This window comes from Kogia breviceps, chromosome 13, assembly GCF_026419965.1.
Source record: "Kogia breviceps isolate mKogBre1 chromosome 13, mKogBre1 haplotype 1, whole genome shotgun sequence".
Taxonomy (NCBI): domain Eukaryota; kingdom Metazoa; phylum Chordata; class Mammalia; order Artiodactyla; family Physeteridae; genus Kogia; species Kogia breviceps.
In genome coordinates, this window is record NC_081322.1 from 76,153,795 (window position 1) to 76,180,917 (window position 27,123).

The 27,123-nt window shown below is 39.8% G+C and overlaps 2 protein-coding genes across 16 annotated transcripts in view; one reads left to right on the top strand and one right to left on the bottom strand.

Moving 5' to 3' along the window:
- The window catches only part of PCMT1 (protein-L-isoaspartate (D-aspartate) O-methyltransferase), a 47,852-nt gene extending 40,781 nt beyond the window's left edge, over window positions 1–7,071 (top strand). For 3 of the 8 annotated variants that reach the window (XR_010836088.1, XR_010836086.1, XM_059083488.2), the window contains exons 8-9: window positions 4,598–4,741; window positions 6,274–7,071. Coding sequence is in view for 2 of the 8 variants with exons in the window: in XM_059083488.2 (XP_058939471.1) it covers window positions 4,598–4,741; window positions 6,274–6,286 (157 nt within the window). In the remaining 6 variants the exon portion in view is untranslated. Of the gene's footprint in view, window positions 1–4,597; window positions 4,742–5,687; window positions 5,770–6,273 lie in introns of all 8 variants that reach the window. The other 5 variants (XM_059083489.2, XM_067011009.1, XM_059083491.2 and 2 more) reach the window with 2 other exon arrangements.
- LRP11 (LDL receptor related protein 11) overlaps window positions 1–27,123 on the bottom strand; it is a 65,072-nt gene that overhangs the window by 10,568 nt on the left and 27,381 nt on the right. For 3 of the 8 annotated variants that reach the window (XM_067011001.1, XM_067010999.1, XM_059083470.2), the window contains exon 6: window positions 16,639–16,734. In XM_067011001.1, the coding sequence (XP_066867102.1) occupies window positions 16,639–16,734 (96 nt within the window). Of the gene's footprint in view, window positions 1–1,041; window positions 2,260–9,156; window positions 9,423–10,549; window positions 12,483–13,400; window positions 14,081–16,638; window positions 16,735–24,143; window positions 24,421–27,123 lie in introns of those variants that run through there. The other 5 variants (XM_059083472.2, XM_067011003.1, XM_059083469.2 and 2 more) reach the window with 5 other exon arrangements.

The window sequence follows — 27,123 nt, forward strand, 5'->3', positions numbered from 1 at the left end:
GTCTACCTTTTTTTTTCCTTCATAAAGAAGTTTCCCCCTTACCCAATTATTTAAGCTTCAGGCTTCCACACACCTGTATTTTACCCTTGATAAGACTAAACTATTTGTATTAAATTTAGAATAATTTTTTAATCTATGGACAATTGTTCAATCATTTACCAAATATTTAAATATATATATATACTTGGTTTTCTTTTTGGCCTTCAACTTTTTAAAACATTGAGCAATTTTACATGTATGCATCATTGGAAACTTTTCTCTAGCTGTACTAGGAGGACTTTCTAATTTTTTCTATTGCAAATTTTGTTTGTTCAAACACATTTTCCTATATCCAAAGATGTAGTTCTAATTACAGAGATAATCAGTTACTTAGTTGTAAATCATGAAGTTTAAAGAATATAAAGGTAAAACAAAATCTGGAAACGAAATTGGAAAAAAACAACTGCCACGTTAAAAAAAAATTTGTACTGAAAGAAATTACTAGAAAATAGGATGTTTGAAAGGGTAAAACATCAACAGTTAACTTAAAATCTTAAGAGACCATAATCTGCTATTTCTGTTTGTGTTCATAAACTATCAGTCAAGGTCACAGGCAGGAAACAGAAAGTGTGCTCAGCTAGGATTTTGAAGTGATTTTAATGAAGGGACTATTCAAAGAAATATGGGAAAGGTTATGGGAACCAGTAAAGAATGTGACATACCCAGGGGTTCCCAGGGTGACAGTAGGAAGCTATTACCACTCTAGACCTAAAGGTAAGGAAACAATTTTACTAGAACCTACTGAGAGCAGGGACAGCAGAAGCGGGGGTGGGGTGTGGTCCCTGACAGGAGCTGTAGTGATAGAGGGAAGCAGCTACTCCCACATCTATGAATCACCTCATTTTCTCTCCTCCCGCCCTCTTCTCTCTGCCAGGGCATCGTATGGGGCAGACTTAACTGGAAGTCAGAGAGGAAGAGGCCCTGTGCCAGATGTAGTCTGAAGTCAGCTCTCACCACCTCTTTCCTTCCCCTTTCCTCCCATGCAGCAAATACCTCTGCTGCTTTTTATTTTTAAAATATTTATTTATTTATTTATTTATGGCCGCGTTGGGTCTTCGTTGCTGCACTTGGGCTTTCTCCAGTTGCGGTGAGCGGGGGCTACTCTTCATTGCGGTGCGTGAGCTTCTCATTGTGGTGGCTTCTCGTTGCAGTGCACTGGCTCTAGGCACGAGGGCTTCAGTAGTTGGGGCACGTGGGCTCAGCAGTTGTGGCTCGCGGGCTCTAGAGCGCAGGCTCAGTAGTTGTGGTGCACTGGCTTAGTTGTTCTGCGGCATGTGGGATCTTCCCGGACCAGGGATCAAACCTGTGTCCCCTGCACTGGCAGGCGGATTCTTAACCACTGCACCACCGTGGACATCCCCCTCTGCTGCTTTTTAAATTTAGATGTGGAATAGATTTGAGAGGACATCTAGTTTTTGTGTGCCCTACGTCTATCCCCGTCAGGCTAATCTATGCTTAAACTGTCCTAGACAGGAAAAAAAAGAAAGTAGCCTTTATTTTAAATTGCCTTTGGAAAAGCAACATCTAATACTTTTCTTTGGCAATTTGTTCTGTTGTTAAATTTGTTAAATATTTTTCAGTGTGAGGACCTTCTTAATACATCATTAATTCAGCAGGTGTGTGCGTGCCCACTATGTAGGCACTGCTTTAGGGACAGGAATACACAGCTGTGAATTTGAAACGGACCATTCTCGTGGAACTTACAGTCAAGTAGAGGATCCAAAAAAAAAATCCAAAGACAAGACAAACGGGCAGTTAGAGTGTGGTGTGTTGACTCTGCCTTGAGGGCGGTAGGGAGCGATTGTTTAAGCCAGGCAGTGAAGCAACCAGAATTCCATTTCAGAAAGATAATTCTGGCAGTGAGGTAGAGAGTAGACTGGAAAGGGACAAAACTAGGGTCAGAAATAGGAGGTACCTGTAGCAAGTCAGGGGTACAGTGATGGTGGCCTGAATTAAGGCAGTGGTGTAAGGATAGAATGTGGTTAAAAAGCGTTGCCTACATTTTCTCATCTCACATGGGAATTATGTAAAAAGCTCCCTAGTCAGTTTCTTGCCAGGCTAGATGATTTCTGTTCTTTCAGAATTTCTTCAGGATTAATTCAAGAACTCATCCTAGTGCTTTCTTACGAACATTCTCTTGTTTCTCACCAGCTTTCCAGAGCTAGTTGGAGTGCTCTGTGAGAGTGAGATACAGTTTTTTCTCGGAAGGTGTGATAGAAACTAGATGGAAAAAAAAAAGAGAACTTAGTGGGCATGCTGAATGCTAGTGCCAAATAAAGCCAAAAACTTAAATGTAGACTTTTGTCCCCTTATACTTGGAAAAATGTTCCTTGCAATTTTAGTGGATTAATAAAAGGGGAGAGAATGTCAGAGAGATAGGCCTATATACTTAGAATCTGTGGTGTTATGTTCAAGACTATGGATATGTAATAGTTGTATTAGTTGCTTTATAAACTTAATGATTTTTAAATTTGTATTTTATTTTATACAAGTATATTTATTTTATATATCTAGAAATCAACATTTTGTTAATCTTCTGGTAAGTTTTATTTTATTTTTGTTTTTAATAGCCACAAGAGTCAGAGGCATAAGTCCATCTCTGGTTTGTGAAACTGAGGAATGTTTCAGGGTTCTTCATTCCATAAGCACTTTGTCTATTGATGTCTTCTTAAAGTGCCATGTACACATGGAAAAAATATTATGAATTGACTGGCATTTCTAGGATTGACAGTTTAGGCCCGAGGATATCCAGCCGATCCTGTGTTCCATATTGTTCTATACTGTCCCTTTTTAATTTCTTTACATTTGTTACCGCATTATGATATATTTTGCATCCTTAAAGGCAGGAATATATTCTGTTGCTTTTAGAATTCTTTTTATGTCTCTCATAATGCTTTGTACAAAGTTAATTGTACAAAGCTTTTATTACCTCAGAAAGCCCATTAATTAGAAAATGTTCATGGATTTTGATATTTCCTGGTAGTACATATTTTCAGTTGTTCTTGATAAAGAATATATAATACTAAATGTTAGTAATTTAGAGTTATTAACCTAATAATTAAATTATATATAATTACTTATTACAATAAAGTAACAAATATATAGTTATTAATCTAATGAAATATTAGCACATATATACAATTTTAAAGAGCCTTTTTAGAAATTTAGGATGTACTCTTTTTTATTGTAAATGATCTATGCATGTAAGTCAGATAAAGAAAAATATGGTTATGTAGAATTTTAAATATTAGGAAAAATTAATAAGGTTAATGGATTTTGGAGTCTTAGGAAGTGACAAGGTTATACTTGCCATGGCAGCAAATTTTTGGTTTTCCTTGGCACCCTAAATGTTACAAACTCAGGTCTGTAAACTTAATTTCTTTTCCTTTGTTTTGGTGGGGGGTGTGCTATAAATTGCCTTCTATTTGTTTTCAACAGTACTGTTCCTGACTACCAAAGTAATGTATATGCATTGTAAAAATAGGAAAAAAATACAAAGAGTATAAGTCACCCATAATCCTCTTATTAACATTTTGTAGATTTTTTCTTCTTTTATCCACAGATGTATATAAATCTCTTTTGTAATCCTGAGATCATATGGTAGCATTATTTTGTAATTTCTTTTTATTTAATAAAATGTCATCAACATTGTCCCATATCATTAAACATTTTTTAACAATATCTTTTCCAGTTTTATTGAGATATAATTGACATATAGCATTGTATTATTTTTAGGTGTACAACATAGTGATTTGATAGATGTATATATTGCAAAATGATCACCACAATAAGTTTAGATCTTACATCCAAGTCTTTAATCCATTTTGAGTTAATTTTTTTGTGTGTGGTGTAAGATAGGGGTCCAGCTTCATTCTTTTTCATGTGGCTCTCCAGTTTTCCCAACACCATTTATTGAAGAGACTGTTTCTCCATTGTATATTCTTGGCTCCATAATGGACCATATATGCATGGGTTTATTTCTTTGTTCCATTGGTCTCTGTGTCTGTTTTTATGCCAAATACCATACTGTTTTGATTACTACAGCTTTGTAATATAGTTGGAAATCAGGAAGTGTGATGCCTCCAGTCTTGTTCTTTCTAAAGTTTGCTTTGGCTATTTGGAGTCTCTTGTGGTTCTGTACAAGTTTTAGGATTGTTCTATTTCTGTGAAAAATGACATTGGAATTTTGAAAGGGATTATATTGAATCAGTAGATTGCTTTGGGTAGTATGGATATTTTAACAACATTAATTCCTCCAATCCATGAGTACAGAATATATTTACATTTATTTGTATCATCTTCAGTGTCTTTCATTAACTAGTTTTCAGTGTACAACTCTTTCACCTCTTTGGTTAAGTTTACTTCTAGATATTTTATTTTTTTTGATATAATTGTAAATAAGATTGTTTTCTTAATTTTTCTTTTGATAGTTTATTATTAGTATATAGAAACAGCTAATTTTAGTGAGTTGTTGTCTGCAAAAAAGAGACAGTTTTACCTCTTTCTTTCCGATTTTGATGCCTTTTATTTCTTTTTCTTGCCTAATTGCTCTGGCTAGGATTTCCAGTACTATGTTGAATAAAAGTGGCGAGAGTGGGCATCCTTGTCTTGTTCCTGATTTTAGAGGAAAAGCTTTCAGCTTTTCACCGTTGAATATGATGTTAGCTGTGAGCTTGTCATATGTGGCCTTTATTATGTTGAGGTACGTTCCCTCTATACCCAGTTTGTTGAGAGTTTTTATCCTTTTCCCTTTTCAAAAAAATTTTTTTAATGGAGAGGATATGTACTGTATTGCTGGGCAATAAGGATATTTATTGACAGAATCCTTAATGCTTTGCAACAGGTAAATAAAATGTAAAATTATTTAAAAAAACAACAGTAGTATCTTTAATCCATATTTTAAAAAGCACAAGTGAATTTAATTTATGAATAGAGCACTTTGCAAGTGAACTCTGAAGATTAAGTACTTTAATGCTTGCATGAATTTAAGTAAAAGCTGTTTTATGAGAATTACAGTACTTAAATTATTTGGAAGAATATATTAAGATGAACAAGAACTGATAACTTATCATTTAACAGATAATCCAGTGCTGTATGACAAAGACAGCTTATGGGAGAAGTCATTTTAAAAATATTTTCTTGCACAATTTATAAAATTCATATTTTATTAAAAATACTGTACTGGCCAATAATCCCTTAATTCACCACTTACCTGGGAAATTTTAGCTCTTTATTTACCTTCCCTTCAAATTTATTTTAACAGCTTTTAAAAAACTTAAAAATTTTTATTATAGACAAATTGCAGGAATAGTACAAAGAGCTCCTGAATCTCTTCATCCAGAGTTACCGATTATTAACATTTTTCCACATTCCTTTTCACTCCCTCTTTCTCTCTATATATACATATATGTAACATTTTTTCCTAAGTCATTTGAGATTTAGTTGCAAACATCATACTTCTTTACCCCTAAAGTACTTGAGTCTTTAACAATGTTTTTTGTTACTGAGATTACCCTTAAATAAGAAGCTTTTAGGCTTTTCTGGTAGCTTTATTTTTTCACTTTTGACAGCTTTATTGAGGTATAATTTATATACCATACAATTTATTTTAGACTGCATTTTTATTCCTTCCTTCCTCTCACTGGCAGTTGCTGGTACAGTGCTGCACCTGGCTGAGCGAATGGTTTCTTTTGGAGCTGATAAAGCTGCCTTATGAAATCAGCTGACCAGGTATATTATACCTACAGATGATGCTTTTTCTCACAAAGAGTTTGGGTTGCGATTGACCCACTCGACAATTGCTAACAGATACCCTAAACAAAAGACTAAATTTTTGTCCAATTTTGTGAAGGTAGCTGTAAAGAATTATCTGAACTCTAACTACTCGTTATTATTTTACAATAAATAGTATTAGCAAGATCCTGGATCTAAAAGTTATCATTTCTCTGAATATTTGGTCTTGAAGGAAGAAAGTTACTTTTGAATTAAAATATAAAGAATTCAGTTCCTTTAGTTTTCAGTCTTCGTTCTGGAGTAGCACGAAGGATGTCTGAAATGGCTGATTTCCATTTTTGCTTTGACTTGGATCATTTGCTCAGTTTTGTTTTTGTTTTTAATAATGCTTGGGGATCAGTGTATTTTTACTGATTTATTAGTTGTACCTAAACTATTAGAAAGCCAAGTTTTGTAATATGTAACTCCTACTTATATATTTCTCTCCTTTTCCCCCACCAGAGACGAACTGTAAAAGCAACATCAGCTTGACCAGTATATCATATTACCGTGGATTGCTCATCTCAGTCCTCAAAGCTTTTGAAAATCAACAGCATCACAGCTTGTTTTGGACTTTCTTACACTATTTTCAGCATGAAAATGTGTGGTTTTGTGGGGTTTCTAATTCTTCAAAGAGGCACAGAAGCCAAATTGGTAGAAGGATGCAAATATAAATTTGTATATTATTACTTTAACATGCCCACGTTTTACTTTAAATGTTAAAAGAAAGGGTTCTGCAAAATGGAAAACACAGTTTGTGTATTGATTTTGAGGAGTGGTTTTTCTTTTCTTAAGACACTTAATTCTGTTCAGATGTTAATTTATCAGATTGCTTTTGTGCATCAGGTAACACCACCACTCATAAGTTAAGATTCTTGGTTTTGGGGTGTATGTTAGATGCTACTAAGTAAATAGAGATGAGCTTCCTTTTTAAAGCTTTTGATGTGGTGTCATAGAATAGCATGTTGTAGATACAATCGGCTGCTTTGTTACCTTAAAGCTAAGCATTTGTAAATATTAAAATTTAAGAAGATGACAGGTGATGTCCCTTAAAACAGCTGTTCAGATTGGACATAACTGACATAGTTCTTCCTTTCTCTCTTTAAAAATTCTAGGAGACTTGTAGCTCAGTATTGTTTTTCTGTTTCTGATTTGCTGCTCATAATGTATATGAATTTAACATGCTGTGTAAGCTGCATCCTAGTCACTGAACAGTTGATGCAGTGCTGCTTTGCCAAATAAAGTTAAAAGTGAAAGGCACTGGCGGTGTTTGAATATAGAAGAGTCGCGTGTCCACTGGGTGCACAATGCCAAGATCACAGAGAAAAAGGTTGTTTCTCTGATGCTCCATTTTGTGAAATCGGAGCAGGTTAAGAGCATTAATCTAACTGTACGTTTGTGGAATGTGAGTACGTTTCTCAAGGACAAGAACTACGCCTCATTTACTATTTTTCTTTGCTTCACACAGGGCCTCTTGTAGATGTACAATAAATGCTGAATGAATGAAAGAATGAACGAGTGCACTGGCTTAATGTCAAGAAAGAACAGGGTTGAGGATAAATTTACCAATACCCATCCATTACCTATGAATAGATTTATTAATATTAACGACTGTAAAATGAGTTTCTAAGAAGGCAGTAACACATTGGGATCTTGCAGTAACACATTGGGATCTTGCTTAAATGTTGTGATTTTATACCTTTATATTGGGATCTTAGTTTTTCTAAGGGTTCTAGAACTTGAAGAGATATAAGCTCTAGAGCTAGCAGAACTAGCATGCCCAGCAAAGCCCTTCCCTGTGCTGTGTGCAAGTGTGTATGATCCTGGCAAACAGATCCTTAGTGAGGGGATGCGGCGCCTTGCCCCACATCTTAAGTTAAAGTCTTAAACATTACTTCTTTGAAAGTGGCTTTTAAAAAATTATGCATGCATGTTTTTACCCGTGTCTCTTCTTGGGCAGGGTCTTAGGCACAGGAAACTTGCATTAGTTGGTGGCCAAAACTTGTGAATTCATTGCTGGCTTCAGTTTGCTGTTGTTAGTGGTGCTTCTGGACTCAGGCCATGAACCCTTTTGATCCAGGACTCTGTCATTTGCGGGCGGTAGTTTCAAACATCAAATATTCTTTAGGACTTTAAATGAATTCTTCAACTTATTCACTAGTCTGTATCCTTCCTAGCCATTATCAACATTTTACTCTATGTAAGTCCCTTTGTTAGGTCTTGGGGATAGAAAAAGGCCCTTACTCTCAAGAAGTTTGCAGTCTGGTTGAGGGGACGGTTTATAAATCTGATAAGACAAACTAAGTGGCATCTGCTTGGTACAGACAAATGCTATGCCAAGCATTGCTCTTGGACTTTAAACTTTTTGAATTAAAAGTTTTAGGGACTTCCCTGGCGGTCTAGTGGTTGAGACTCCAAGCTTCCACTGCAGGGGGCACGGGCTTGACCCCTAGTCAGGGAACTAAGATCCTGCATGCTGCGTGGAGTGGCAAAAAAAAAAAAAATTTTTCTTTTTAAATGTTGAATGAAGAGGAATGGATTTTAGGGGAGCATCAATAAATGGGTAAAGATGGAAATAATGAATTTTAATTCTATCTATGAACTTTTCTCTTGAAAAGAATTGAATTAATATATGTTTTGGTCAGAGAGAAGAAATGTCTCTTTAATCTTTAGTATTCATAATTTCTAAAATATTTTATCATTTCATTTTTCCTTATTAAAAGGACTTTGTTACATAATATGAAGGACAACAATAAAAACATTTTTTAAAGTTCCAGTCTAGCGAGGTCCTGTTGAAACAAGGTGATTTTTACAGATTTGATTTTATTAAAGCCAAATCTAGCTCTCAATTAAGAATTAAATTAAGAATTCTATTTCCTAACGAGGGTTTCAACCTTTCCCCAAGTAGTATTTAAAGATGACATTTGGGTTAAAAGTATACATTAACATTGTACAAATATTTTAAATCCCATTTTGCCCTAATTTTTGAAATCTGCATTGTTCAAAAACAAAGTTGATTACACTTTTAAATTGACTATAAGCTACTTATACTAAAGCATCTTAAAAGTTCAATGTATTTTAAAATACAATAACATTTTAAAATAATAACTTAATACTCATGAATTCTTTGAAGGTATTCTTGGCATCTGATTGTCAGCAAGGAATAAAGGTCCTTTAATTTTGTTTCGTTGGAGAGGTAGCCATTTCTGATTTTCAGCTAAACGTTAACAAATTTTCTAATAGTTTTGTATAGCACTAAAATAACTCATATGACTATGGTAATTGAAAATTAGTATTGCAAATGAAATAACAAATATGGGTTATTTTTTTAATGTTCTAAATGGGTTCAAAAGGCTAATAACTTATTTTAGGTAAGTAGTAAAATTCTTTCAGGGTATAAATCATTTCCTACAGCTTACTGTGTTCTTAAAGAACTATATTCAGGGGGCTTCCCTGGTGGCACAGTGGTTGAGAGTCCGCCTGCCGATGCAGGGGACACGGGTTCGTGCCCCGGTCCGGGAGGATCCCACATGCCGCGGAGCGGCTGGGCCCGTGAGCCATGGCCGCTGAGCCTGCGCGTCCGGAGCCTGTGCTCTGCAACGGGAGAGGCCACAGCAGTGAGAGGCCCGCGTACCGCAAAAAAAAAAAAAAAAAAAAAAAAAAACTATATTCAGTAAGACAAACAAGTTCTCATCAGATTTCAGATTCCTGTCTCAATTTCTCCTACCACTTTCCAGGAAGATGACAATATTTTGTCCCTGTTGTACTGAAAGGGTGGTCCAAACCGAGTGCCACTAAAAAATCCTGCTTGAAGAGAATTGGCTGGCCCGTGGGGCCCAAGGCAGTTCGTGTTTATGTATTATAATGCACTAAGAAGGAAAAAAAGCCTGATAATTTCCGTTTGTTTAACCCGTCTCGTATCATCGCTACAGCGGTAGCTGTTGGTCCCCCACTTTAGGCTTTATCTCTTTAACTGACTGCGCGGCCGGGCCAGGACTCTGAGACGCGCTCCCTCGCCCACGTGCCTACAGAGTGCCGTGCTGGGCCAGGGAGACCCGCCCCTCTTCCTCGTGCTCTCTTTCCCCTTTTCCTGTTCCTCTCTTCCCTCTCCCTTCTTTCCTCTCCTAACGCGAGAGGGAGTGCTGTGGCTGCTGCGTCTCAAGAACTCATTCTCACTTGGGCGGAGTGTCCCAGCGGGATGCGCATCACAGAGTAACACCGTCGGCCAAAGGGCACCTTAAGCATAAGAGGCAGGGTCCAAGGGCCTGGGGCAGCTGAGGACCTTTGTATTTGAATGCCATGCCCGGAACACTTTTTACTGTGCCCTTTGAAGGACTGCATCACACTGAGTAATTTGTTTTGCCGGCATTATTTGCTTATTTCCATTTTTAGGTGATTATCCTGTCAGGATTTTGCCTAGAAATTACCTTATGGATCAAAGAGCCTGCAGAATTTCCCTGTTAACACTACTGTATCCGTTTTAAATCAGTAGTAAAAAGGATATTTTCTAGGGAAAAAGACCTGTGCTGCCACCGTTAAGCATCACGAGAGAGGATGTACAGTAAGTATATCACTAGCCCAGGAAAAAAATCCAAATTCAAAATTCCAGGATGGTTTCTACTGAATGTATCACTTTTGCACCATCACAAAGTAAAAAAAAAAATGTAAGTCGAAGCAACGTAAGTCAGGGACCATCTGTACTAGCAGCTATGATTATATTAAAAGTTGTAAAAAAGGCTTAGGAATATAATAAAATTTATTAAAGAATATTGTACACATAGATATGGGACATCTTTTATCAAGTGTTTCAATACCACAGCAATACTAAAGTGCGTTTCGTTTCTTCACGTATGAAAGACGTGCTGAAAGGCACATGCCTCATCAGTTTTTATTTTATTGGATATACGGCTACAGGCTGACATCCTTCTATATAAAAACAAACTGCACAGCATCACACACAGAGTACAGACATCTTAGGTTCATTCACACAGTCATTTCTCTAAACTCCTTAAGGAGAAATTTAAATCTTTGCTCAATTCTAAAATTCATGCTTGAGTTCCTTAGGAAATAAAAATAACCAATTTCTTTGTTTTCCTAGAACTAACTAACTATCCATTTGTTAATGTATATCTCCGACCCAAATTAAGTCTTTGCTAAAGGAACAACTTACATCAGGTTCAGTCTAAAAATAGTTTTCTAGAGGGTTTTCAAGTATTTTAAAAGATTTGCCACTTATGGTAAAAAAAAAACCACAAAAAACCTATTCTGTGAATAGGAACATCACATTATACATTCCTCTCAGTAGAATAAGTTCTAGAATGTGCATAGGCCCAGCATCAAGCAATGGTGGAAATAATATGCCTTTAAAATCCTACAGATTAAAAGGTAAAAGATGCTAAGCTAGATGCTGGTTTTCTGTAAAGATGGATTTGTGCAAAACTCCCTTATGCTCTGGGAGTACCTAAGCCTGGCGCTAGCTGCGTGCACGTTGTAACATTTTAGAGCATTAAATAAATAACGGAAAAACTGCACCACTCCACTGAATGGAAGAACCGCTGATACTTAAACATGTGACATTTTTACAAAAGCTGTACCCAGAAACCCATTCAGTGTTCTGTTTTTCAATTTGAATGCAGTTTTTCTCTTCCATCAACACCTACTAATGCTGAAAACCAGTGACTATATAAATGAGCTGCTGTGTTCTGGACCATCGGGCAGTGTTGAGCAGATACAAGAACTAATCATCCTCCTTGCTCATTTTTCCCTCAGCCAGGTCTCTGTGAAAATTTTTGACCTGCCCCGTTCTCTGCTTCCACGACCATGTTAGAGCTATTTGTAATTCAAAGTCTGAGTCATTCTCCTTTGGGAGAATGAAGCAGCTACCCACATGACACGAGGTCAGGCACTGGGAAGAACTCATATTCACCTTCCCTAGGCCTTACTGACCTGTTCATTAGGTTTATAACTTAATATTCCTGCCGTGGATAACGTCTCATTGAAGGTGTACACTCACTTGAGCTCCATCCTCGGAAATAGGTTTTGAAGAGGAGAAGAGAAAGGAGAACACTGGAAGCTTAAAGCGAGACATGGGGGGGCCACGGGACAAGGGAAGTGGGGTGGTATAAAGTGCCAATGGCTGGCTTCTAGAAAGTAAAGAGTTAACACTGCCTTTCTCAGGAACCTCTAGAGACTCTGAATTTTCTGCCTTGGCTAATTGCAAATTTCTGTTTTTAGGGACAGCTTATGTAAATCAGAATTAGATTTGTAAAGGTCTTTAATCATATGGACTCCTCTCTAAATTTCAACATATTTCACATACTTCCCAAGGAAAATCAATAAATAAAAACAAAGGTTTAGTATTTGCAGAATCTTCAGGGTTTTCAGTAGTTTTCTTAGTTAAACAGAAGAGGTTAAAACAAAACAAAAAACAGAAGAGGTTATAAATATCAGAACCCAAAATATATACAAATTATAAGTGAAACATGTCCTTGCCCTCAGCTATTTAAATTACACTTATTATAGATACATCCCATTTATGAGGTAGTCAGACTCCTCAGATGTAATGGGACGAGCCTTTTTAAGTTTCTGTTTCACCAGCCGTAGTCGACAAGCAACCATGAGAAGCAGCAAAGCAGTGATAGCCAAACCCAGGGCCAGGGGTAGCACTGCACCTGCGCAAAGGTCGGAAATGAACAGGGTAGGTCAGTGGTTAATACCAGTAACAGCCACAATCCACTATATGATAAGCACTGTGCATGCACTGTTTTATGTAATCTGAACAACTCAAGTAGGTACTTATATTACCTCCATTTTGCAGATTAACTGAGGTGCAGAAAGATTGGGTAATTGGCCTAAGAGCACATAGCTTGTAAGTTGCAGGTCTAGGTCTCAAACCAAGAGTTCCTTAAAACCAAATTGTGTACCAGGTTCCTATAAAATTGATATGCCATCAGTGGGTACAAACGTTGCAGTCAGATTACCCTTATATCCAACAGCAATAGACATTCTGTAAATAGACAACTGTAAAGACATTGTGACCACAGGAAGTATCTTCATTGCAGTCAGAGCTCACATCTATGGATGCATACATGATCACTCACCATTAAAATAAGTATGGACTAACTCCTGATTTCTGGCTCTGGTTAGGGCTTTAAGCAATTTTTGTTTCCTAAATCCAGAGAACCTACTCTCAGCCAGTAGAACCATGATTGAAAACTTGAGGAAAAAAAAATCTCTAGTTCTCCTTCAGAGGTTTTCTTCCCTGTGGGACTGATCCTAGACACCTAGACTAGAAGCAGCTTTTAGAGCCTTTCAGGAAGGAACAGTGTGTACCCCAGATCAGTCTTTCTTATCAAGCTCAGCAGCGTCTATTCTTAGTCTGATCTGCTCTGTCTGACCAGTCAGGCCAGGCTTGGAGATGATATGGTGGAACTATTTTTAGCTACAGGGGTCTTGCCAACTGGTGGCACCAGAGGAGCAAAAACCTCCATTGCATAAGCTGATTTCATAACATTTTCTTTCATTTATTCATTTTGCATAAATTAACAGCCGTGTGCCTGACACTGGTAATCAAAGATAATAAAGAGCGCTTTATAGATTAAGTCATTTAATTCCCACAACCACCATATGAGTTCATACTTTTATTATCCCCATTTTACAAATGAGGGAACTGAGGCAGTAAGAATTAAGTGACTTGGCTTCTCTCGGTATATGGGAGAGTCAGGATATGGCCCCAGACGGTACTGTTCCAGAACTACTGTGGTATACCACGCCTCCAAAAGTTAAATGAGATTGTTTTTTCATGACTTCAAGTCTGGGTAGATAGACATTTACATGAAAAGATACAATAAAGTATTACAGTTACTATGGTAGAATTATATGTGAAGTAGAGCTATAAAAAGGAGTGGTCCATGTATCTGGTTCCTAGGATCTTTGCTCGAGTGACTTAGATGTATGATGGAGCTTGCTTGGGGTGGGTGAGGGAGATGATTCTTTTTCGGCAGTTTCAAACTGAGATGCCGACAGCCAACCCAGGTAGAATTTTCTCTAGGCTCTTCGATGATTTGGGCCTGAACGCGTGGGGACCTTCAGCATTAAGGTGATGGTTGCAGAGACGAAAGTGGGTGAGACCACCAGAGAGGAAGGGAGAAGGGGGCCCCCTGGCCCCGGGGAGCACCAAGATTTCAGAAGGGCGGGCAAAGAGGAGAGCCAAGGAGCACAGGAAGAGACAGGTCAGAGACACGGCCGGCAGCCAACAGAGAAGGGAGTCCTGGAGGCAGAGGGACGAGGCTATTTCAAGAGGAAAGTGGTCAGCGGAATCAAATCCTAAGGGGAGGTCAAGTGAGGTGAAGCCTGGAGAGGCCGCTGCACTTAGCAGCTGGGAATTCATTTACAGGGAGATTGAAGGCTGAGGGATGCTGTTTTGCTTTTTATATGTTTTTAGAAATCTGAATTTCTAGGGGAAACGAACCAGTCTAGGGGAATGAACCAGTAGAGATTATAAACACTGGGAGTTAATAAATGATGGAGAAACAGACTTGAGGAGATAAGGAGCTGCATCAAGGTCAGGGGGAGAGACTGACCTTGGAAAGAGGGGACACCTCTTCCTTTAGTGCTGGAGGAAAAGAAGAGAGTGTGGGTACCGACAGGTGTTTACATTTGGGGATAAATAACTGAGGAAGTTCACTCCTGATAGCTTTGATTTTCTGAGCTGAAAACCAGTCCCAGGTATAGCTGGCCTCCTCTCCAAGGCAAGAGGGCCTGGAGCTGAGTGCGTACTAATGGCATTTCGACCTCTGGTTTATCTGTGGAATCCTAGGTCAAACTCCTGAAGAAGATTCTCAGGAACAGTCGGAGAGTTCAGTCTGGGTTCAGGAGGGTGGGAGGAGGAAGTTACATTAGCGACTCTTGGTACAAGACAGTCTTTGGGGCGAGGCCAGTACTCCCATAGAGAATTATGAAAGATAAAAACCTGTGATAAACCAACAGTCTATAATTTGATTCCAGAGCTGACGCATACATTCCAGTTTCCTGATGGCAACCTTGAGGAAAGAAGCTGTGAAAGGGCTACGTTTGGACCTGAGGGCGCCAGTTCGCCCTGCATCTTCCTGTACTGGCCACAGAAGATGGGTATGTTACAAAGGAATTGGAGACAACAAAAGAGACTTTGGTCAACCCCCAAAGAAACCCTGGGGACCCCAAACCGTTTCTTACCAACTGGAACCCAATAACCAGCTCCAGTTCTGCTTGTTCAGGGTAGGGAAATGATGAGAGGCTGCCCTCCTAAGCGCATGCAACTTGTTGCAAACACCTGCGTTTAGGCTGCAGGGGGAGGGAGCTGTGGCTGGAGACCCCAATCTCAAGTCTGGGGCTCAGAGGCAGCTGTGGCAACAATAAAGCCACATACAGTCTAGGGGAGCTTTCTGTTTGCCGAAGTCAGATACGAGGTTGCTGAACTGTCAAATCTGATTCCTGATGAATGCTTTGAGGACAAAGAAGATGAAGTCTCCCATAAAGTACTTGCTAGGATACTGAAAATTATTCTTGACTCTTAACTACTCAGTTGGCATAGTTTCTTTCGTGTTTTTAGTTTAGGTAATTTGAGATTTAAAATCTCCCAACCCCTTCTAAAACACATCACGATAGTTTTCTTAGAAACCAGCTAAGGGGATGAATTGGGTTTTCTGTTCCTGAGACTGGGAGTGACACTCAAATATGTAACAATTAGGACAGGCACGGGGCAATCAGAACTGAGGCTCTCTGGATACATGTGGGCATGGGGGTAAGGGGCAGGCCCGGTTCTCTCTGTACGTCGACAGGGCATGGGTGTTTTTATTCAAACATCCTGGGACAGGCTAAGTCCAGCAGGCCAGCAGCCTGGGCAGCATCTAGGTACTTGATACCTGGGTTATTTTCGCCACCTATTATTTAAAAATTACACTTGACTATTGTTCCCGATATTACAAAGACTACTTCTAGTGTAAAAAGTAAGTTTTCTCAATGTTTAGATACATAGCTTAATAATCATATTTTGTTCTCCTAAATCTTCTTTTACTAATTAGTTTATGAGATTTAGGAGTAAAACTTACCTTTCTACAGGACTATCTTGAAAGTATTTTCTTTCTAGTTAAAAATCACCAAAATTATGAAATTACAGTATTCTTCTTCCACTTACTAAATACCCCCTGTACCACCTACACCCTTTCACCATTCCTGTTGTCTTCTGTCTTTGTCACTGGAGCACTTGGAGAGAGAACTGGCTACTCTAAGACCTCTGCCCTTGTTGATCACAAATAACAATCACAATAGCCATCATTTATATGGCTTATTGCATGAGCCAAGCAATATGCTACATGCTCTATAATGACTGTTCCATTTATTCTCCCTAACGGCTCTGTGAGGCAGGTATAGTTATCATGTTCATCGACCGATGAGGAAACTGAGATCCAGAGAGAGAAGATAACCTGCCCAAGATCATCGAGTCAGTGACGGACGAAGGACTTGAACCTTGGCATCTGGTTCTTAACCACCATGTCCTGAGTATCACTCGTTCCACACAGTGTTACAACTGGAAGAAGGGACTGTAGAGATTATCCCGTCCAATCAACTTATAGAAGAGGAAGCTGAGGTCCAAAGATGTGAAGATCCTAGTTCAAGAGTCCCAAGATGAAGCATGATATAGGAGATGAGAATAGCCTAGTTCTTCTCACCCACAGATCCCTGTCCTTGTCATGAGCTCTTGCAGATTCATCTAATAACCTCAGCTACAGGATATGTGGTTCTGCAAATGTTTCTACTCTGCAATGAATTTCCAAGGTAAACGCTTACCTGCTTCTGGGGCTGGGTGTTCCCCTCCTCCGCGGTTGCTCTTTGACTCAAAAATATAATTTTCCTCTTTTCTGTGCTTCCCTGAGGAACCACTATCTGTGGAAAATAAATAAAACGTATTGAAGGTACGTCAGAAAGTTCAGGGAACAGACATGAAAATAGATCCTTATTTATTTTTGAAGGATGGACTTAAAGAAAGGACTTATGGGCTTTATTTCCCCAATAAACATAGGCCTATGTTTGATACTAAAACTAGAGAGAACTAATGTGACCAACTTAATAAAGCAGAGTGTGAGACTAGTGAAAAACCACTGGACAGAGATGGGGGGAAAAGCACACTGTCCCAGAACTTCCTCCCCGACCCAGAGAAGGAAGGAAAGACTTCAGCTAGAGAAGTCAAGGGTAGTCTTGGACTTTATACCATGGAATGCAGAAACAGTCCAGAAACGTTTTTCTTTAGAAAATGAACAGTGAGCAAACGATAAGGCACTCAGACATGCTACTTCACTTTCTTACCTCAACGCTGCTGGCAGGCATTAATAGCTGCATTTTTTTCTGGTCAGACTCAGAGAGGTTCAGCGCTTACCCGGGTTCATTCAAGTAGTCACTGGGTCATAGGGCTGAGATTTAAACTCAGGTGTGTCTAACTGCTTGTTGGTGGAAACCAGCACTTCCGATTTAATGACAGGTTGTTAATTGTTTACCTGTTCTATTCAGTTATAGTACTGAGAGCAAATATAAAGAAAGATCAAATCTCAGGATTTTTATCTCAGGTTCTGATGAGCCATAGCTGTGTCATTCTACTATTTGCCATCTAGGAATTCATAGCATTTGTGTGCTTATTATATTGACAGTATGATAATTAAGGAGTTACCCTCAGGCCGTAGTATAATTTCAAGTGAGATTTTTGCAAAATATATTGCTTAGTGGAAATGAACTGGAAGTGATCTGCTGACATGAGGAATTTTATGAAGAAACAAACAAAAAAATTAAAGCTTCTTTACAAATATGGCATCAACAGAAATGTTCATAACACCTGCAACTAAAATAAGACTACTCAAAAGTAGTACCTAAAATTCTTTGGTAATTTGTAATAAGAAGTATACATGAATTCACTAAGGATCACAAAATCAACTGCAAAATGGAAAACTGCAAAGTTATTCCAGATACCTCCTAGAGCCAGAAAAAGCAATGATTTAAAATGATAATTGTTGGGCTTCCTTGGTGGTGCAGTGGTTGAGAGTCCGCCTGCCGATGCAGGGGACGCGGGTTCGTGCCCCGGTCCGGGAAGATCCCACGTGCCGCGGAGCGGCTGGGCCCGTGAGCCATGGCCGCTGGGCCTGCGCGTCCGGAGCCTGTGCTCCGCAACAGGAGAGGCCACAGCGGTGAGAGGCCCGCGTACCGCAAAAAAAAAAAAAAAAAAAAAAAGGATAGTTCTTTAAACTGAATAAATTTAGCCTTATAAAAAACTCACTACATTGTGCTTATTTTTCTCATTTTGTCATGGGTGGATGAAAGCTTTATCATGGATGGTACTGTTCCTTCTCAACTAGCTTTGGGTACTGAAGTCGCTAAATTCTGTTATAATCCTTTTTGACTCAGCCTGTACAAGATCCCTTGGTCAAATCTTCAAGGCTCTCCACGTTGCCTTCTCTTCCTGACAAGCACTCATCAGTTTGGACAGCTGGGGTGCCCTGCTTAAGCAATTTTCATTCCCAATTCCATTTGCTCACGCCATTAGTTGAAATCCTGGCTTTCCACTTATTTAGATTCCTTCTACCCATACCTTGGAGCATGACTGAATGCTTACAACCATCACGAAGCCAGGGCTGACCTGTCCCCTAGGCACAACGGGCACAGAGCTCAGAGCCCAGGGCACTCTTACTTTTAGGGGCCCACAAAAAGGTTTTAATTTCTTTTCTTTTTTTTTTGGCCACGATGCGAGGCTTGCAGGATCTTAGTTCCCTGACCAGGTATTGAACCCAGGCCACGGCAGTGAAAGCACCGAGTCCTAACCACTGGATCGCCAGGGAATTCCCTTTAATATCTTTTAAAATCACAAAAACCAGGAAAGTTCCCTGGTAGTCCAGTGGTTAGGACTCTGCACTTTCACCGCCAAGGGCAGTGCGGCCAAAAAAAGAAAATCACAAAAAACAGGAATATAGGGCTTCCCTGGTGGCGCAGTGGTTGAGAATCCGCCTGCCAATGCAGGGGACACGGGTTCGTGCCCCGGTCCGGGAAGATCCCACATGCAGCGGAGCAACTGAGCCCGTGAGCCATGGCCGCTGAGCCTGCGCGTCCGGAGCCTGTGCTCCGCAATGGGAGAGGCCACAACAGTGAGAGGCCCGCATACCGCAAAAAAAAAAAAAAAAAAAAAACCAGGAATATAATAATAATAAATATATAATAGTGAATCCAGCCCATGTCATATTCATCTCTATACCAACACAGTAATTTTACACACACACACACATACATATACATATATATACGTATATATGTGTGTGTGTGTGTATATATATATATATATATATATTTTTTTTTTTTTTTTTAATGGAGGAAGGGGCCCATGAAGTGCCTAGGGCCCAGAAGGTCATAGTACAGCTCAACAAGTAGCCAACCCAACTACTCCAGTGCTCATGGATCTCTTTCTTCTGTGTTTCTAATGCCCTAACAGAAAGTACATACAAGCAGGGCTCAACGGAGCTGTAGCTGCTTCCTGGCTCTGTAGCTAAGAGAGAAGGTCCTCGAGCACACAGCAAGGCTTCCTGCACAAGCCATCCTCCCGCTGGGGCTGGTGTTAGACTGTTAAGTTAAATCCTGGCTTCATCATTTACTGGCTGTGTGACCTTGTCTGAGGTCTTAAACCCTCTGTGCCTCACTGACTTCATCTGAACATGTGGATAACGATGTGAACACATCATCAGGCTGCTGGAATGACCACAGGAGTGCACAGTGACAGGCACTCAGTGACTACTGTCACCAGTAATGAATTTCAACGTGGAAAGATCACATGGCTGAGAACTCATGTCTAATTTTCTAAAAATAATGAGCCAGAAATAAAAACACCAAAATTTACCAGTCTCCAATTCTTTTCAGAAGATTAACTGGCTTGTCTTTCATCCAATGGAAAAATATAAAATACAATCATACCCCGAATATATTATGGGTTCAGTTCCAGACTACTGCCATAAACCGAGTCACATGAATTGTTTGGTTTCCTAGTGCATATAAAAGTTGTTTTTACACTATACTGTAGTCTATTTAAAGTGTACGAAAGCACATGTCTAAAAAATCAATGTACATATCTTAATAAAAAATACTTTATTGCTAAAAAATGCTAATCATCACCTGATCTCCTTCAGTGAGTCGAAATCTTTTTGCGATAGTAACATCAGGATCACTGGCCGTACATACAGATGGCCAAGAGGCACATGAAAAGATGCTCAACATTGTTAATTATTAGAGAAATGCAAATCAAAACTACAATGAGGTGCCAACTCACGCCAGTCAGAATAACCAACAAATAACAAATGCTGGAGAGGGTGTGAAGAAGAGGGAACCTTCCTGCACTGTTGGTGGGAATGTAAGTTGGTGCAGCCACTATGGAAAACACTCTGGAGGTTCCTCAGAAAACTAAAAATAGAATTACCATATGATCCAGCAATCCCACTCCTGGGCATATATCCGGACAAAACTACAATTCAAAAAGATATACGCACCCCTATATTCATAGCAGCACTATACACAGTAGCTAATACATGGAAGCAACCTATATGTCCATCGACAGACGAATGGATAAAGACGATGTGGTACATATATACAATGGAATACTACTCAGCCATAAAAAGAACAAAATAATGCCATTTGCAGCAACACGGATGCAACTAGAGATTATCACACTAAGTGAAGTAAGTCAGAAAGAGAAAGACAAATACCATATGATATTAGTTATATGTAGAATCTAGAATATGACACAAATGAACCTGTCTATGAAACAGAAACAGAATCACAGACATAGAGATCAGACTGGTGGTTGCCGAGGGGGGGGGCTGGGGGAGGGATGGAGTGGGAGGTTGGGGTGAGCACATGTAAGCTCTTATATATATTGGAAGAATGGATAAACAACAAGGTCCTACTGTGTAGCACAGAGAACAATATTCAATATCCTATGATAAACCATAATGGAAAAGAATATTAAAAAAAAGAATGTATATATATATGCATAACTGAGTCACTGCTGTATAGCAGAAGTTAACACAACATTGTAAATCAACTGTACTTCAACTAAAAAAAAAGGATCACTGGTCACAGATCACCATAAATATAATAATAATGACAAAAAAAGTTTGAAATATTGCAAGAGTTACCAGAACGTGACACAGAGACACGAAGTAAGCAAATGCTGTTGGAAACGCAAAGTTGCCATGAACCCATCAATCTGTCAAAGTGCTGTATCTGCAAAGTGCAACAAAACGAGGTATGCCTATAACTGCATTCACAATTTCCCCCCTCTGTCTCTTTCCAATGAAGATGAGAGATCATTCATCTAAATTCTGGAGAGGAACTCAGGACTGGGACCACCCCTACACTGTTTCCATTTTTGATTTGAATTAACGGTCTTATAGGCTTGTAGCTCTCTTGCCACTGGACTTGAATGTTCTAGCAAAAATTCATATAGCGCTAGCAGTTACTGAGAAACATAAATTGTATTTACACATAATATCTCATGCAATCCTTGTAGCAACACTGTGAGAAGATATTATCCTCTTACAGGTAAGGAAATGAAGTTCAGTGACGTTAATTACCTGGTTGCTAGTAATCAGTGGTACTGGAATTAGAACCCAGGACTGATCCAAAGCAGGAGCTTTCCCACTGAACCATACTGCTCTCAAAGTCACAGCTCTGAGAACTTATAGTCGATACCATATTTATTTACTCATGTCTTAGCAAATTAATACTAAAATCTAGGCAAAATCACAAATTTACGTATCCTTAGGAAGGTCTGGGACAAGGCTCTACTAGGGACGCAGTAGAGAAATAGGTTTATTGTTCTTGGAAAGGAGACCTTGCCTTGGAGATGGGTTCATTTAAAAAACTATACAAGTTCATTTTGGATCTTCAGTTGTCACATTTGAAAAGTATTTTCTTAAATGCCTTCATTCCCTGGGGAGAGAAAGCCAGTGATACAGGATCTGGGAGAGATCAGGTATTAGGGAGAGAGCAGAGCACACAGGAGACTTCAGAAGACACCGTTATGGACTCTAGAACTTCCTAGGGGACTTGCCCTGCCCTCCTGGTATTTGAAATGTGAATTTCTGTTTTCTACATTTTTGAAGGAACTGACCGTAATTTCCCAGACTGCCTGATTCACTCTTCCTAGACATCAGCATACGGAATGGCACAGAAAAATGCCTCACCTCCACACATCCTATCATAGGCTCTAACCAACGCAGCAGTCAGAACAAAACATGAAAATGCCATCATTTACTTATGCAAATAATTCATTTTGGTAATGATCCTTTTAGAAGGGTTAAGAAATTATTTTTCCCCTCTTCTGAATGATCTATTGTGTTATGTTTATCATGCATAGCTATGCATTCACAGAGAGAGTTGGAAGCTGGATGGAAGTTATGTTAATTTCATTTTCAGTCACCATAGAACAGGCAGGCATGTTCCAGAGGGAAGTTGGAAAACCAGCAGGGGAAGTGGCAACCATATGGGCCTGCCTTCCAGAATGTTCTATAGCTTCCTGTGACCCCTGCCAACTAACACAGACCACAGAATTGTCCTTTCTCACTATTCACTGGTAGACCACACTGCATGTGTGCAAAACAGGTAAGAGGAAGCTCTCTTCAGGAAATGCTCTGGATTGTCCTAGGACGAGATCACAGCTAACCAGTGACAGTTGGTCTGCTCCTACTGCAAATGTTATTTAGGCCTCATTATAGTCATGAAGCTCACCGGCATTCTCTTTGCTCGTTTTCATATTATTTGTACGAGGCAGCCTTGAAAAAGCCTCTACAGCTTGTCAAAGATGAGTTTAAAGGAGTTCCAAGTTCATTCTTGGAGGTAGGCTAAGAAAACTATCAGTGTTTACGAACATATTTGTATTTGGCTGGAGGGTAACATTTTAATCCTAGCAGAATGCTGGATTAACTGGTATTCAGCTGGTATTCAACTAACTTCTAGATAAAATAAACCATGTCATTTTGTTTAAAACCAAGTGGTTCCTTGGGACTGACCCGAGTGGGTCAGATGTCACAAAATAGAATTTACTGTATAAACCATCTATAGATTTCAAATAATAAAATTATGTAGTCCCCACTACAGTGACCAAAGCTAAGAAGGTAGGAGGTGCCTTTTCCAAGACCAACGTTTCTCTCAGTGCCCAGAATACTTGGGTATGCTTAGAGGCATCTGCTGATTATAGCTCATTAGATGACATTGTCCAAAGAAGTGAGTAGGTCAACGAAAGAGGACGACTCCCTTCAAAAATAAGTTTGTGGAAATAACCATCTGATTACCTTCATTTGTGGTAAGTACATTTCCTTTAACTGGATTTCCATTCATTTGAGAATCCAGTTGATTCCTGCCACCATGTTGGAACATAATAGACTATTCAGCTGTGCTGCTTAACTTAATAGGCTTCAACACATTCAAACCACCTTCACAGAAGGGTTGCTATATAGTTTCAAAATGGTTTCTCAATTAGAATAAAGATAGTTCAACGGAATGAAAATATGAAATACGGGGCATGTGAAAAAATCCCTTTAAATATCCTTTGTGAGAATGTCCTCTCTGAATAAAATACTCTCCATAGTAACGCAAAGGTAGAAGTTGCTCGCTCATTACCTCCAGAGATAAGCCAAACAGCGAGGCTTTGGCATATTTAGCATGGGAATCCGAGAGAGTGCAGGCAGAAACCCTCACCTCCATACAGAAGGTTGTCTGTTCTACTAAGTCCATGCCTGAATCTGCCTTAATCTGGATCCTTAAAGAATCTGGCTAACCTGCTGGGCTGAACATGAATTCTCATTTCGAAAACAAAAACAAACAAACAAGCAAAAAGCTGATTCAGTGTGTGTGTGGATACACCGCCACTTTTCTAGCACTCTGCAGAGCTGGAAACCAGATTTCCTTCCTTCGGCTGGGTCAGATACAAGGGGACAGAGCCTTGTGAATGGATGACTTGGGCCACACGGGCAACAGGCCCTGCAACTGCAACCATCTTCAACAGCACAGCTGCTGTGCTGTTGCATCCCAGAAGCGCAAGCCCGCTGCGACACTGTGATCTGCTCTGAAGATTCTAAGAGGGCGGAGTGTTGTCCACTGGTGGAACTGAATATGCACACACACCCTTAACTTCATCCTTAGTAGCATGCTTGGGATAAATTCCCAAGGGCAGGATAACTGGGTCAAGGCATACATACAAAGCTTCAGAAACTGCCCTCTGGAAGACTATACTAATTTGAATCCCACAAAAAGTATGCGAGACTTGTTTCTCTGTACTCTTTTTTTTTAAAGATTTTTTTTTTAAAGGTCAATTCTTATTTATTTATTTATGGCTGCGATGGGTCTTCGTTGCTGCGCGCGGGCTTTCTCTAGTTGCGGTGAGCGGGGTCCACTCTTTGCTGCGGTGGGCGGGCCTCTCATTGCGGTGGCTTCTCTTGTTGCACAGCACGGGCTCTAGGCGCGCGGGCCTCAGTGGTTGTGGCACACGGGCCCAGTTGCTCCACAGCGTGTGGGATCCTCCTGGACCAGGTCTCGAACCCGTGTCCCCTGCAATGGCAGGCAGATTCTTAACCACTGCACCACCAGGGAAGTCCCGTACTCTTTCTTTTCTTTTTTTTTTTTTTTAAATATTTATTGGCTGCATCCGGTCTTAGTGGCACATGTGGGATCTTTCACTGCAGCGCATGGGCTCTTCATTGCAGTGCGCAGGCTTCTCTCTAGTTGTGGCTCGCGGGCTCAGCGGCCCCGTAGCATATGGGATCTTAGTTCTCTGACCAGGGATCGAACCGGCATCCCCTGCATTGCAAGATGGATTCTTAACCACTGGACCACCAGTATCTCCCTCTCTGTACTCTTATAAGCATTATTATTATGTTTTCACCTTTGCCAATGTGATACATGAAAAACTGCATCTCATTACCTCCTGTACACATTATTAGTATTAACCTTAGTATCTCTTTAGCGTCTCTTCAATGAGTTAAGTGTTATTTATCCACACAAGTCTGCGGGGGAAGGAGGCAGCAGAAAAATTAACTTGTTCATATTTACTGTACTAGCTGACGATCCTTGTAAAACTCAGGCATAGGTCACAAACAATAATGCATTTTAAGTCTACTATGTTATGCTGAATATAACATAATTTCAAATCACATGAAATTGGAGGCTGGGGATTCCAGTCTGGTGGTCTCAGGGATAACAGAAGAAGAGGGAGAAGGGGATGCTGTCCAAACAGAAACCACGTGTTGTAGGAGCCCTTTCTAACATTTTCAAGGTTCTATTCTTTCCTTCCCACTTTCTTTACCCTGGACTTTTTTTTTTTTTTTTTTTGTAATATTTTAGCTGTGCCGCGCAGCATGCAGGATCTTAGTTCCCCGACCAGGGATCAAACCCGTGCCCCCTGCAGTGGAAGTGCAGAGTCCTAATCACTGGACCACCAGGGAATTCCTACCCTGGACTTTCAAAATTTGTGGTTTTGATGGACATTTAACAACGTATGAAAATACTCATAAGTGAGAAAAATAAAAGTTTTGTAAAAATAATATCCTAATTTTGTTGAAAGTAAATAAATGTATGTGTGTATGTATATTAGTAAAAGTAACTGGAAGAAAATGCAACAAAATGTTAATGGTGAGTCTTGCTAGATGATTTAAATTTTCTTCTTTATAGTTTTCTATATTTTCCAAATTTTCTACAGTAAATACATATTACTTTAGTGATTAGAAAAATAATACATAGTATAAATAATAACTGGATATTAATTTCTCTGCATCTGTGAAACCCATTCTTTACATCTTCATAGCCCAAGTCAAAGGCTTATTATCAAAAAGAACAAAAATAGAGATGCAGGGACTTCCCTGGCGGTCCAGTGGTTAGGACTTCGCACTTCCACTGCAGGGGGCACGGGTTTGATCCCTGGTCAGGGAACTAAGATCCCACATGCTGCTGCGCCATGCGGTGAGGCCAAAACATTTTAAAAAAAACAATAGAGATGCAAAAATATTTCAGATTGGGTGTCAACTATCATTAACCGGTGGTGGCAGCCTGGAGCATTATTTACAAAAGGGTTCTGAGGCTGAGTCCTCAACCCCCAGGAGATAAAGCTGGGATCGCAGAGCAATATCTAGCATGGACAAGGGCCGATGGAGGCCTGCGTGAGCGTCAGGCTTTTCATATTCCCCCAAACAGGTACCAGGCTAGAAGGGCCTTAGGGGTCATCTGGTTGAAGCTCTTATTAACTGATGAGGAAACTGAGGTCCGGAGACATGAAGCAACTACTCAGAGCTCTAAAGGCAGAGCCATGACTAGAACCTAACGAAGGAGACTGGCCTTTGGTCTCCACTCTGCCTTCAGCTAATTCATTCAAGTTCATGTGTGCCTCTCGTACACAGTGACGGAGCAAGAGTGTTCACCCATTGTGGCCTCCGAGAACTCAGTTCTCTCTGTCAACTTCATCCCTGCTGCCCCAAACACCTGGTCTCCCCTTACTCTGTTTCTTAGGTGACTGTCTTCTCCATACAGACATTCCATATGGAGAAAATGGATTCAAACAAATCCCAAGGTTTGGAAGGAGTGGCAAAATTCTCCCATTAGGTGGCAGTACCAGCAAGGAATAAACAAAAGCAGGCATCCGAAGGGCGCTGAACCTAAACTGTCTAAAAGAAAAGCCTTCTGTAGGATATTTTGTAGACATATTTGTATCGAAGCACTTTAAAATCTACGAAGTCCGGGGGTGTGGTGGTGGTGGTGTGATGAATTGGGCGATTGGGATTGACATGTATATATACACTGATGTGTATAAAATGATGACTAATAAGAATCTGCTGTATAAAAAATAAAATAAAATTATTCAAGTCATCCAATGATAGAATGACCCCGTTGACTGTATGACTGATTTGACCAACAACAAAGTGATGTGGGTAACAAAGAGATCTGTAAGTCATTTTATTTATAGGAAATTTTAAATTCTAAGAAGTATTCTGAGGACTGATCATGAAGTTATCTTGCTTACTTGGTGAATTTAGATCCATTTTTAACAAATCACAAACCTGTGTAGTGATAGTACACATTCTGAGGGCTTTTTTTTTTTTTTTTTTTTTGCGATACGCGGGCCTCTCACTGTTGTGGCCTCTCCCGTTGCGGAGCACAGGCTCCGGACACACAGGCTCAGCGGCCATGGCTCACGGGCCCAGCCGCTCCGCGGCATGTGGGATCCTCCCGGACCGGGGCACGAACCCGCGTCCCCTGCATCGT